Genomic DNA, 12,949 nt, shown 5'->3' on the forward strand with positions numbered 1-12,949 from the left:
GTACCGGTGCTGCTTTCGAAAGCATTGGCGACACGGTCACGGACTGCATATTAAAATATTTGCAGAGCGATGCAGATAACTATTGAAAGCATTTTCTGTGTATATGCCTGCACCACTGCACTGGTGCGAAAAACGTCGGTCTCGAGCACGTAGTTTCACTTAACCCTCGCCCGCACATGGGGGGGGGGGGGGGTGGTTGCCACCCCCCCAGGTAGTCTTTCTGCTCTGCACTCAACATTTTTAGAGCTAGAAGGCTGATTTTTCGTATAGCTGCTCCTCTATCCTTTCTTGATGTCCACTGAAAATTTCAAGTTTCTGTGATTTTTGGTTTCGGAGATATGACCTTGTTTTTCAGGTCATGTCATGACCCAAATGGCCAATTCTCAACATCTTGCGTTTGCCATGGGCCTTGTGAGCTTTTGACACCCTGATTTCGGTCTTTTTTGCCAGTCTTACCTCCCACCTATCATGGAACATGTTGTTCGACGATGTACAGGGGTCAAGGTCAGGGTCAAGGCCAACCTAGGTCATCTAAGATAATTGAGTTTTAGGCAAGCTGAATTGACTTTTTGTGAATTTTTTTGACTGCATTTTTGGTAAAAGCTTCTCAGATCATGATTTCATGTAATATGGACCCAAAAACAATCGGTGCACACATCAGTATACACACAGACACACACAGACATACAAACACATATAATTGACCTTGACCTAACTTGACCTGAAATGACCTCAGCAGCAAAATTCTGGTCGGGTAGTGTGACAAAGAGGTTCTAGTTGGCTTGGCACCAGAAAACAGCATCGTCATCGGTATTTGATAAGCAGCGCACTTGATAACCAACGGTGACCCAAAACAGCAACATTTTTTAGTTTGACCTGACCTGGAAGGTCAACGACTTACCTGAGAAGGTAAAACTGGGTATCATTGGATTCGTCTCTTCCCAAAGAATCTTTTTGGTCTTTACCGCTAAGCTCTATCTCCAACAGGAACGAAATGGCGCGGGGGGGGGTGGCAACCCCCCCCCCCCCCCCCCATGTGCGTTCTAGGATGGGAAAATGGCATGTGCGGGCGAGGGTTAAGGCCTGGCTACACTATGCGTTTTCTGCGTGCGTTTTTGCAGGTTTGCGTGTTTTGCGTAATATCGTTCTAGGAAAAAAGTTATAAACAATATAATTTTTACTTTGGTTATATACAAAAGCTAATATAACTCTAATGTAACTAAAATTTAAGGTGAAAAACATCACAAAAACGTAATATCGTTCTTTTTTCTAGAACGATATCACGCAAAACACGCAAACACGCAAAAAACGCACGAAGAAAACGCATAGTGTAGCCAGGCCTTTACTTTTTGTCTCGCTAATATCAAAACAATGAATTAGGTGTCAATGACCCCTCGAGCCTTCCTTTGTGGTACAGCATACACGTAAATCAGATGCGCGCGCACTCCGAGCGCCACTTTAAATGCGTCCGTGAAAATTTATCGACTCTATACTTCAGAAATAAATCATAACATGTTTCAAATAACACCACATGAATTCAGCCACAGCAATTATGAGATATAATCATATATCTTTTGACGATTATCACGAAGACCACACTCCATTTTCGAGTAGTTTTGAACGGCACTTCAGCTTCACTTGCCCACGGATTTGCCCACACCACCAGGATCCTGATGGAGCCATCGAAATTCACAAGCATCTGTCCTTAGGTACTTCATATATGGCAATATGTGAAGGCATTTGGGGTAAATATGCAGAAACATCGCTGAAAAACAACTGGGAGACATGATAAACAAAGGTGGCAAGACATGCGATGCATCGATTTCTTTCTGTCTGAATCACACAATCGTGCTGAGTTGTGCAGTATTCTGAGCAAGGGCGTTCGGAGAGTGGTTCAGCCTTCACATGTTTTTTTCTTTCTTTTTTGGCGACATTCAGCGCTAACACACAGAAACATGTGCAAAAAAAAGATACACATGACACTTTTGTTTCGACGCAACCCTCTCCAGGTATTCCCGCGTGTAGCCGCACAACAATCGGTTAAAATGTTCCTGTTAAATATCTCCTTCACCGAGAGGCCCGAGTTCGCCCCTGTTATCCAGAAGATCGCTAGAGCCGTGGCTGACAAGAGATCCTATCGCTGGTCTGGAACTGCCGAAATGGGGCGTTTCTAGACGAGGCTGCGGTCACTGAGTTGTCCGTACTGTTGGCAGCCAGAATTGTTCGCCATGACTGAATATGGCTATCGTTCCTTATGGCCTTGCTTACAAACTGTCATGCATGTCCATAAACTTTCACTTGACAACCTGCCGCCTATGCTGTGGTTTCTAGTGTTCAAGTTTGGATTAAATCCTCCTTTTAGACCACTGTGCCGCCTTGAATGGCTTCTTTTGTTTGAAAGACGGACAGGACCCAGGAAGTATGCACGATAGTGTACTTTTGTTGCACATTTTACATATTCAATAAAATAGATACAAGCGAATCTGGAATTCACTATAATTAACTAGGACACATTCCTAGTTATTGCGTGATTTGTATGTCATGCATGATATACGATTTAAGTTTTCAGTTTTGATTTTGATATGGTCATTCCGAGTCACGGGTGATATAAGGAAATGAGTGGAACAGGATGGCATCATCTCGTGATTGCAGGTAACAACGCAGAGGCCCACCTTCTAGATGCACACGCATGATTTTATAACAGCATTACGGTTTCCATTGAGATAATTCGGTGCCGGAACCGCGGCATCTTGGGGGAATACTGGTTTTGTAATGACAAATCTACAGCACATGAGTCCAAACAGCGTGGGAAGATATGAGAACAGTTAAGGGGAACCAATCTTCTGTCTTCTTCCCTGTGCATTTTATCACAACACTCATCTTGCAGAGCCCCGGTATACATAGTATACATTAACTGTCCATTTATGTAAACGTTCATGGGGAAGGTAGCCCGTCCCTAGCGGATCTCGAATGCTGATTAGTGGCAGCACCCCAAAACACGTTTACTTTCAACCGGTACATCTGTTATGTAAAGTGTCCCAGAGGAGGGGACGACCGCAATGTTCCCGCTGCCCAGCTCAGTGCCGTTAGCTGCAGCTGTACACAATGGGCCAGTTACACGACTCTCCGCCTGTATCGTTTACTAATACTGAGCTCATCAGGGCGGCTCGGAGAGTGGTTCAATTGGATGGGTTCGGCCTAATACATAGACAGTGTCATCAGCAATGTATAGCAGCAGCATCAACAATATAGCGGGATTATGGGTGCGTCTTTCATGGTGTGCTGAGGGCGCTTAGCTCGATAAGCATAAAATGGATATTGGTATTATATAATACTGAACGAGGCCGGTGTAAATAAATTTTCAAGACCGAGGTCCTTACTGGATTTTTGAACGAGGCCGAAGGCCGAGTTCAAAAATCAGTAAGGACTGAGGTCTTGAAAATTTATCACCGGCCGAGTTTGGTATGTATTTTACTGTATGCCAACGATAAATTTATTTTCTGGACCGAAGCTCTTAGCCGACTTAGGAACGAGACCATCCCAAAATGTTGGCTTAAGTGCATTCTGGTAATGCATTTTTGACCGTGGTCAATTTGCTTACACCAGTTATTACCACACCCCTCTGGCTAATGTATTTGAATAGGCCAGGCATACAGTAAGGAATATAATATGTCAATATAACTTCTTATTTCGTCTGATGCCTAATCAATACACCCGGGATATTTGCTATGACTGTATACCTGCCTGCCCTATATTCAAATACATTAGCCGGAGAGGTGCGGTGTAAACTGGTCTAGTGTAAGCAAATTAACTACGGTCAAAAATGTTACACCAGACTGCATTCAGCCAACATTTTGGGATGGCTTCGTTCAAAAGTCGGCTAAGAGCTTCAATCTGGAAAAATTGTCATTGGTATACACTGTATATACCAAACCATGTATATACCATGTATATACATATATATACCAAACTCGGTCTTGAAAGTTAATTTCTACCGGTCTCGTTCGGTATGATATAGAACTTTATAGCCTGCACGCGAATCTATAAACAACGAAACTTTTTGTTGATCCAGAATAAGTCATTTACTTTGGTAGCATTTGAAAAGTTTAGGGGATGAGGATGAAACAGCTGCCAGAGGACATAGCTAAATGCAGCGTGTCGCACGTGCTCCTTATGAGCTATATCCAAGGATCTGTCTCAGACATTGCCGAACCGCAGCCATAGGCGCCCCCTGCCGCCCAGTATCGGTCGGTGGGGCTGGTGCTGTGTACTGTAGGTGGCGAGGCAGTCACAAAGAGAGGTCCGTGCTCGGGAGGGAGCGTTGCATGGCTAGTTCAAGGCTAGTTGGCTTTCCCGAGAGCTGAGAACGGTCAGAGACAATCACTCTGCTTAAATATAACCGGAAAGGCAATGCTTTAACCCTCGCATGTGTAGGGGGGGGGGTCGGATGGACCCCCCCCCATGGTTTTTCGCGAATAACTCGCGTAAAAAGCGGCCGATCGCGACGAAACTTTCAGTACCCTCGCATTGATCAATTTTACACCTACCCTGAAAATTTCATGACCCTGACCCCAATGACCTTTGACCTGTGACCTCTTTTCCGAGACCATGTTTGGCCGGAATCGCGATTCCGCGTATGTCGGCTCGCATTAGCCGCGCGTTTGCAAGCTTTTCGCGGTTTCAAACGTTCAAACATGTGATTTGATGTTGCTCCCATGCATTAGGGTGGATGTCAAGGTCACCTGAAGGTCAGGTCAGGTCATTGACCTTTGGTGACCTCGGTTCACTTTTTCGAGTTTTACATGTTTCTAGGCTAGTTTTTGGAGCTGAATTCGAATTTAGCAACCATTTGAACATTTACGAAGTAGTTTTGGTGACTTCGTAACATGTTACGAAGCTGTTAGAGGCGGTTGACACGTAATACTAATACCCGTCATGACGCCTACTGGTTGACCTGACCTGACCTGACCCGACCTGGTCTAAATGCTTCAAGACATCATCTGTGATCAAAACTAACACGATATTCGTGATCAGCACCCCGAAAAACCCCTTAGCAACCACACTTTACGACTTTCTAACAGGTCCCGATTTTCCCGACCTTGGGTCATTGACCTGACCTGGAAGGTCAACCAATGACCTAGGACCTTAAAATTGGGTATCATCGGCTTCCTCTCGTCACGGGCAACACGCTCGTTTTTTCCGCGAAGCTCTAGCTCGATCAGGGGCCAAACGGCAAGGGGGGGGGTCCAACCGACCCCCCCCCTACACATTAGAAGCTGGAAAACGCCGCACACATGCGAGGGTTAAACTGATGACCGAATCGCTCAGAACGATTGTTTCCGAAAAGACGGTGATTTGTTTGTAATCGTTGTCCTATTCTAGATTTGCATTATGCAACAATCTCACACCCGTTGCACTCAATCCTCTGCCAGTGCCAGTTTAATGCATACATTTTCCTCCTTCATCATCAGTCTAATCTATGAGCACTTGATATACCTCCTCCAATTATTTCCCAATATTTTGCGACTTTTCCTTACGTCGCATGGTTTTATCTCAGATACCCGCCAATTAAGATGGAATATATTTACATCATATAACAATGGTCACATACATAATCGACCCACAACAAACAGGCGAACATCACAAACAGCCATTCGAAAGACATGGGCGTTCATTTCCAATCGCTCATCATCTTTCCGTGATGCTTGCGCCAGTGCCAACTCTGACTTATGCGTCTTGCTTGACACGATCGTACTGTATTCCAGTGTTTGCCATGTCAGTTGCATGGCAATCTGGATCGCCAGGGAACACTTGGTGGATTGGTATGAGAAAAATGGCAAACATTTTGCTTTAGATCAACGGTGAACGGCTGTTAGCCTGCAGATAGTAAGGGGAATACAACCGTAAGAGTTCGGTGACAATAATCAATTATCAATAAATTAACAATTTTAAATAGACAAAGAAGAAGAATGACCCGACCTGGGAGCAAACATCGGCTTGCGATAGTACAGTTGTAGATCGTAAAATATGTAAAATATATAGTGCAGTTGTACTTACAATAGTATAGTGCAGTAGCTGAAAACAATGATTCGTGAATGATTTGTGTCTCCACTCTCCATGTTAAAACAAAACCCCACAAATGCGACTCTCGCCTCATTGGCAGAGTAAATCTCAGCAAATCAGATATAATGATGGCATCACGGGATAAAAACGATATAGGCATCTAAGATAAAATGTTACGTAATTCCTTACGTAACTGGAGCTGCTGGACTCATGTCTGATCAATACTCTAGGTCTGGTGTGTGACTTGCTGACGTTGCCGGCTATTCACTATGGCAACCAGTTTGTTGTTAGTTCTCAGGCGTTGACTGGCGATTTCATTAACGTATTAGCGCTCGTGTCGCCTTGGCGTCCTGCTCAGATGGGGATTGTGGTGTTGGCCCAGTCCGGGAAGGTGTCAAGGTCGAACACCGCGTTGCCGAGTGTGGGGATGACCAGCATCGTCACACTCACGCAGAGGAGGTTCATCACTATGCCGGCTCGCAACTGTGGAATAAGGCAAAGTCGCTTGTGTTAGCTATCCTGCTGCGTCCTAAGCCTTTCCAAGTCTCTGGCAATGTGTACCTATACGGCAACACAAAGTATTGAGAGTAGTTATAAGAAGCGGAGACCACTTACTTGTTTGAAACGTGTATATTTTTATATAAATAGAGCCATTGCAGTCACACTCACTCTCTAATTTGCGATGGTTTGTGCCATTTGGTCCAAGATTAGAATGGTTATTCGCTGAATCGCTACAACCCAAAACTAATCTCAGTATAAAAGTAGTCTACGGTGAGAATAAAAACGAACGTATCACATGGGCGGCTAGCTAGGTAATAGGTATATGTGTAGGTGGATTGTGGATCCACCTCGGGAGAGGTGCCCCGAGGCCAGTTGCATGCAATTGCAACTGAGCATCCTTCACAATCCGTGATCCCGGTATGGCGGGAAACTTTAGCCAATCGGAGTGCCCAGATTGGTTGTCATGCCAACGGTTGCTTGGCAACGACTCAGAGTAGGGAGTCGGGGGGAGAGCTGGAGAGGGCTGAGGGGAGAGTGATGGGATGTGTTTTTGTTATTGCAGCAACGTACAATATAAAATGAACGGACGAACATGAATGAGAGCCAAGATGACTAAGACGCCCTTGAATAACTTGGGGTCACATTCGGTCAGGAACGTAAACCGCGAAGCATGAAAAGCTTACATATGCACTTAACTTTAACTGCGCCTACCGTTTATTACTTGGGTCGTCTTACCATGTCCTTCGACTTCAGGTTGCCGGCGCCGAAGACGATGGCGTTTGGCGGCGTGGCCACGGGCAGCATGAAGGCGAACGAGCAGCTTAGGGTCGTCGGAAGCATCAGGTACAGCGGATTCACGCGAAGGGACACAGCCTGTGGGTCAGAGGAGACATCTGTCGACTCCTCTCTTCAAAACGTCTCCACCTACCTGTCTCTCTCATTTACAGTTTCCCTTCGAGATGAAGAGCGAGGGTAACCATGGTCCACTTACCAGCTGCGCCATGACGGGCAGCATGACGGAAGCGATGGCGCCGTTGCTGCAGACCTCGGTCAGCATGGTGATGAAGATGGCGATCAGCAGAATGATGACCGGGTTGGGCAGCACGTCCAGCGCCGTCAGCTGCTCTCCCAGCCAGGTGCACAGCCCAGACTCGGTGGTGGCTTCGGCCACCGCGAATCCGCCGCCTGCGGCGACAGAGGCGAGGGGTGTGTGGGGGGCGAGTGGCAAGGCCAGAAGCAGATGGTTATGCAGTTGTAGGTTACGTATGTGAATTGTGAGGATTATTGGCCATATGATGATATATCAGGTCATGATGTCACATATGATGCATTGAAATGTTATACGTGATCAGCTTTTGTTTTCTTTGAATGAACTAAACTTGTGCTTGATAATATACGTAGCTAGCAAAACACCACCTACAAGACACAAGGGCACAGCTCTCGATTCCGCTTATGAACATACCAAGCAACAGAACAATGCCCCAGGAAAGCCGAGTCTGAACGTCGTGCCAAGTCAGCAAAGCCTCGCTGGGCTCAGCCTTATGACCTTCCTCTGTGAAAGAAAAGAATAGGTATGTACGCATGACATGTCGGTACCGTTGTATAGACCAACACGCAAACCAAACGCAGCCGGCATATTACTCTCCGGTAGCAGCTTAGATGTCGATAGCAGATCAATATTGAAGGGACGGCCGGCAGACAAAATGGTCCGTGCGTCTTTTTATAACTTTCCCATGGATGATATAACACTTATTATCTCATCCATGACTTTCCATATTTTTCATATATTTTTCCAAAGATTCAATACAATTTACTTTACCTGACATAAAGATAAAAAGTAATTAATTTATGTAAACAAAGCTGAAATATAGCAGCTTATGTATGGATATAAAAAGCAGCTAATGTGTTTCACCTACCTTTGAGACACCAGAATCTGGGCCTGGCCGGTATCATGAACATCAGGGCGACGATCAACATGCCTGCTGTTCCGTCATCGATATTACTGAAAATAGCCGGGAGGTGGGAAACAATCGGTGAATATGACCAGTAAAACGCCTTTTGGGCGAAGAGCGAGCGAGCGAGATAGTGAGCCTTGCACATGCGCAAGGGCGAGAGGGTACTTCCAACGGGCTTGTGCAAAGCACCCTTCTAACCGGTCGCTAGCGGTGTGCCAAATTTGAACGCAATCGGCCCAGCCGTTCCTGAGATCTGGAAGCGGCATTCTGCACGTGCGCACGTGCAAGCGGGGTCCAAACTGACTTTTGCACAGCACCCTACTAACTGGTCCCCAACCGTGTACCAAATTTGAGCGCAATCGGCCCAGCCGTTCTCGAGATCTTGGAGCGCCCCCTGCACGTGCGCACGTGCTGTAGCACCCCAACCTTAAAGGGACTATCCCACCTTTAACATGGGGTTTGAGTTGAGATAGCCAAGTTTGCGGCGAGGTTCAGAAACCACTATCTATCTAGGTTGCAACCCCCGCGGCCTCTTGGTGTTGAAGAAATTCGTTCCCTTCATTTGAAAATGGGCCTTGCGCAAGGCCCTATCTTCAACATGGAGCGACCGTTAGTGTGACGTCACCTCGTTTAGTCATTCTGATTTAAATGGGTTTGTTCGTTGAAAAATCGCTTAAAACTTGGTCTGAACTTTGTTGTGGTGCCTACAGAGTAAAAAGAATCAGCTTTATGACAGTAATGTGGCCTGGGGAAGGAGGTAATTTTGGGCTGTGACGTCACATATTTGAAAGTTTGTGTTTGGAATATGGGAAGCCTAAGATGTTTAATGAAAAATAAATGCCAGAACCGTGTTCCTGGTCATCCAATCTATAAGGTCGGGCACAGTTTAACTGGTTTTAACAACATTTTAGAAGGTGGGATAGTCCCTTTAACACATGCAGATGAATTATCAGATGGAGACCTAACTGTGTACCGAGCTTCAATTCAATCGGCCCAACCGTTGTGCCGTTATTGAAGTTGCAATTTTGGGGGTTCTTAAAAAATGTTCAACCTTACCACGCGCCACGTGCGGTGGTTGGCAAGAACGCATGGTGGCCATCACACCACAGAACTTTTACGTCCAAGTGACATTCAGTAAAGAAGACCGCTTGTCAATCGGAAGTCCCGTTCCTAAGATATTAGCTTTTGAAGAGCGTCCCCACGGCCGGCCGGCCGGCCGCTCATACTCAGGATTTTCCCTTAACCCGGCAGGCGGTGGGCCTACCAGCCACCTTCCGCGCGGTGGGGGGGGGGCACTTTTTTGCCCCCCCCCCCGTATCTCCGAAACTACTGGACGGATCCGGAAAATTCGAACGGCGTTCGATAGCCCTGTCAAATTTGTCGAGGGAAACCAAATTTCATTGACCTCGGGGTCACCGATGACGTCACAGGTCAGGTCAAAGATAAAATGTTTCACCGTTCACGGGGCTTCTAGGGAAAGCGCTATAACACCGAGTAAAACGTATTTTGTCGAAAATCAGCGATGAGGCGTCAGTTGTCTAGTACATATGTTGCTATTAGAGGTCATCGGTCATACCAGGTCAGGTCACAGGTCAGGTCACCAAAGGTCACCAAGGGTCACCACATGAGCCCAACTTTACTAAGGCTATGCCATGCATGTTTTATGGCCAGTTTTTCATTTCCAACTCAATGGTGTTGGTTATAAGACCATCAGGTACGGTTTAGGTCACTTTCTGGTGGAGGTCAGGTCAAGGTCAGGTCAAAAAAGGCCAAATTTCAAAGTTGATATTTTTGCATAAAATGGGTATCGATTCGATGCAGCTCGTCACGGGGAGTCTAATGGTGGTCTTTGTTTTGCGCTACGAGGTCTAGAATTGCTAAAAATCGAGTTTGAAAATTTGACGTCATCAATTTTTAACAGTTTTTTCGCTATAACTTGGCCAAAAAAAGAGGTATCGATCTCAAATTTGGTATGTAGATAGAAGGTGGTAGGGGCTATCAAATATATTCCGGTTTTTTCGAAATTAAAAAAACTTTTTGGATTTTTGGGCTATTATCTTCAAAAAATCTATTTTTTGATTTTTGGGGGTCAAAATCCAAAAAAATTCGAAAAACCTAAATAGCAGTTTTGTAGCCCTTTTAATTCCACACCTTTTATGTCTGAAACATTTTTTCTGTATCTCTAAAGCTGTAGGCCTGACAGCTCTTCCCGCGAAACCTTTTTTTGGGTCGAAAATGGCAAAAATGACGTCACTCTGACGTCATTAGCGGCCAACCTATCATAGCCTTTGGAAAAATTTTTGGTCATCATGTGCGCTAGCTGCTCCCGGGAGGGTACTGAAAGTTTGGTGACGATCGGTGCAGCGGTTCTCGAGATATATCGAAAAAACTAAAGGGGGGCAAAAAAATGCCCCCCCCCCCCCCACCGCCTGGAAGGTTAATTCAGTATGAACTCGCTCGCTCGCTGCGCTCGCTCGCTCGTAATAAGTTGCGTTCTTTAAACATAATTACCAGTATAACGCCTTTTGGGGCGACTAACGGAGCAAGCGAGAGGGTGGGCCTTGCACGTGCGAAATTGCGAGGGGGTACCTCCAACTGACTTGTGCACGGCACCCTACTAACTGGTCTCTAGCGATGTGCCAAATTCGAGCACAATCGGCCCAGCCGTTCTCGAGATCTGGAAGCGGCACCCTGCACGTGCGCACGTGCAAAATGGGTCCCAACTGACTTGTGCACGGCACCCTACTAACTGGTCCCTAACCGTGTACCAAATTTGAGCGCCATCGGTCCAGCCGTTCTCGAGATCTGGAAACGACCCCTGCACGTGCGCACGTGCAGCAGCACCCCAACTCTGGCACATGGATATGCAGTGCCTAGTGGGTGCCTACCTACATGCCAACTTTCAGCGCAATCGGCCCAGTAGTTACCGAAATATTGCAGCAATTGCAAAACTGACACCTCTTCGTTTTGCACGTGGCACGTGCATAAGGGGTCACCCACATGCATCAGGAATAGTCCAATACTTGGTAAAAGGGATGAAGCTACCCTACAAAAATTACCGCGTGTAAATCGGTCAAGTGGTTGCTGAGATATAAGCCTCGCAAAAGCGTCCGCACGGCCGGCCGCTCATACTCAGAAATTTCCGGTAATCTAAGGAAAGACTCCGCTCGCTTCGCTCGCTCCGTAATAAAGACTTCAGCAGAAACATATTTGGACATTTTTCAAAGCATCGTTGTGGGTACTCATGAGCATAATTCGTCGCCCACATAGTGCAGTAATAGATCGGCAAACAACTGGCTATGTCCTTACGTCTCAGTGAAAAGGACGTTCCACCCGGGCATGAACTGGGGCTCCCTAAAGAACCACAGTGCCACCAGCAGGCACAGTAGGGTGAAGACGGCACTCTCGTGGAACTTGATCGGACCCAGCGCGTCGTAGCGGTCCTGGAGACTTCGACGGACGGCCGCGATCCGAGCCGGGTCCGTCGGGTCCTTCCTGAGGGTGCAGCGAGGCATGTCGGTTAGTTATAGTAGGGAGAGATGTGTGTCGAATGGTCACCGTCTGTGAGGGCACCTAAGAGTAAAGAAAGAGACACCAGCTAGTGTGATAGAAGTGTTAGAAGATCCACCCGGCTTAGTGTTCGCAGACCTGGAAATGTCGGCTATGAGCCTCTTCCAAAGATAATGGTGTGCTAGGGAATGGAGCCCAGCCCTCGTCATCTCAAAACAAAGATGCGTGACCGTGGGGGTAGCTTATGAAGGCGGCGGAAGAGATAGGGGTGAAAAGTCTTCACCCTGATGAAAACATCTACATATATCATAATGCGGTTTTAAGCCGATTTGTGACGCTCAAGCAGCAAAAACAGCTTTGAGGTCAGTTAACTCTTCAAACGATCGTATGGGTGTTGTACTCACAGGAGGTAGCGCGGCCCGAGGAATATGACGATAAGAAGTATCCATCCGATCAGAGTACAGAGCAGCATGGTAGGAACGCCCAGCAGCATGTAGCTGGCGAAGCTCAGGCCCGTCTCGGTGCCATAATACCTGAAGGGAAACCGAGGGAAGATGTGATTCTGCCGGGAATGAGTTGGAATTTCGGAAGACATCCCCCGGCGTAATCGTAATAAAAAAAAACTAAAAACGGAATCAAAGCTTTCATTTAAATTCCACACATCGAAGCAGGGGATGCAGCTTCATGTAACATACTCACCACTCGGTGATTTGTAAAACTCACTGTTCGACAATGCCCCGGAGGACGAGGTTGGGTGTGGTGCCGGTCAGCGTTCCCATTCCTCCACAGTTGGCCGCGTACGCCACACAAAGGAACAGAGGCGGTCGGAGCTGTTCGACCGTCATCGTGGTAGCCGGCTTCCTGGGACACGAGAGCACACACAGCACGGTAGTTTGCCGGATGGTCGGGACTCATAGGTG

General features: G+C 46.7%; 1 protein-coding gene across 1 annotated transcript in view; it reads right to left on the reverse strand.

Moving 5' to 3' along the window:
- Positions 1-5,678: 5,678 nt before the first annotated feature.
- The window catches only part of LOC122384890 (solute carrier family 13 member 2-like), a 69,303-nt gene continuing 62,032 nt past the window's right edge, over positions 5,679-12,949 (reverse strand). The window contains exons 6-13 of the mRNA XM_043372694.1: positions 12,753-12,890; positions 12,434-12,562; positions 11,829-12,014; positions 8,481-8,566; positions 8,027-8,116; positions 7,556-7,749; positions 7,300-7,437; positions 5,679-6,546 (exon numbers count right to left, since the gene is read on the reverse strand). Of these exons, the coding sequence (XP_043228629.1) occupies positions 6,418-6,546; positions 7,300-7,437; positions 7,556-7,749; positions 8,027-8,116; positions 8,481-8,566; positions 11,829-12,014; positions 12,434-12,562; positions 12,753-12,890 (1,090 nt within the window). The 3' untranslated portion in view covers positions 5,679-6,417. The remainder of the gene's footprint in view (positions 6,547-7,299; positions 7,438-7,555; positions 7,750-8,026; positions 8,117-8,480; positions 8,567-11,828; positions 12,015-12,433; positions 12,563-12,752; positions 12,891-12,949) is intronic.

This window comes from Amphibalanus amphitrite, unplaced genomic scaffold, assembly GCF_019059575.1.
Source record: "Amphibalanus amphitrite isolate SeventyFive unplaced genomic scaffold, NRLGWU_Aamphi_draft 000201F_arrow, whole genome shotgun sequence".
In the NCBI taxonomy this organism is placed as follows: Eukaryota; Metazoa; Arthropoda; class Thecostraca; order Balanomorpha; family Balanidae; genus Amphibalanus; species Amphibalanus amphitrite.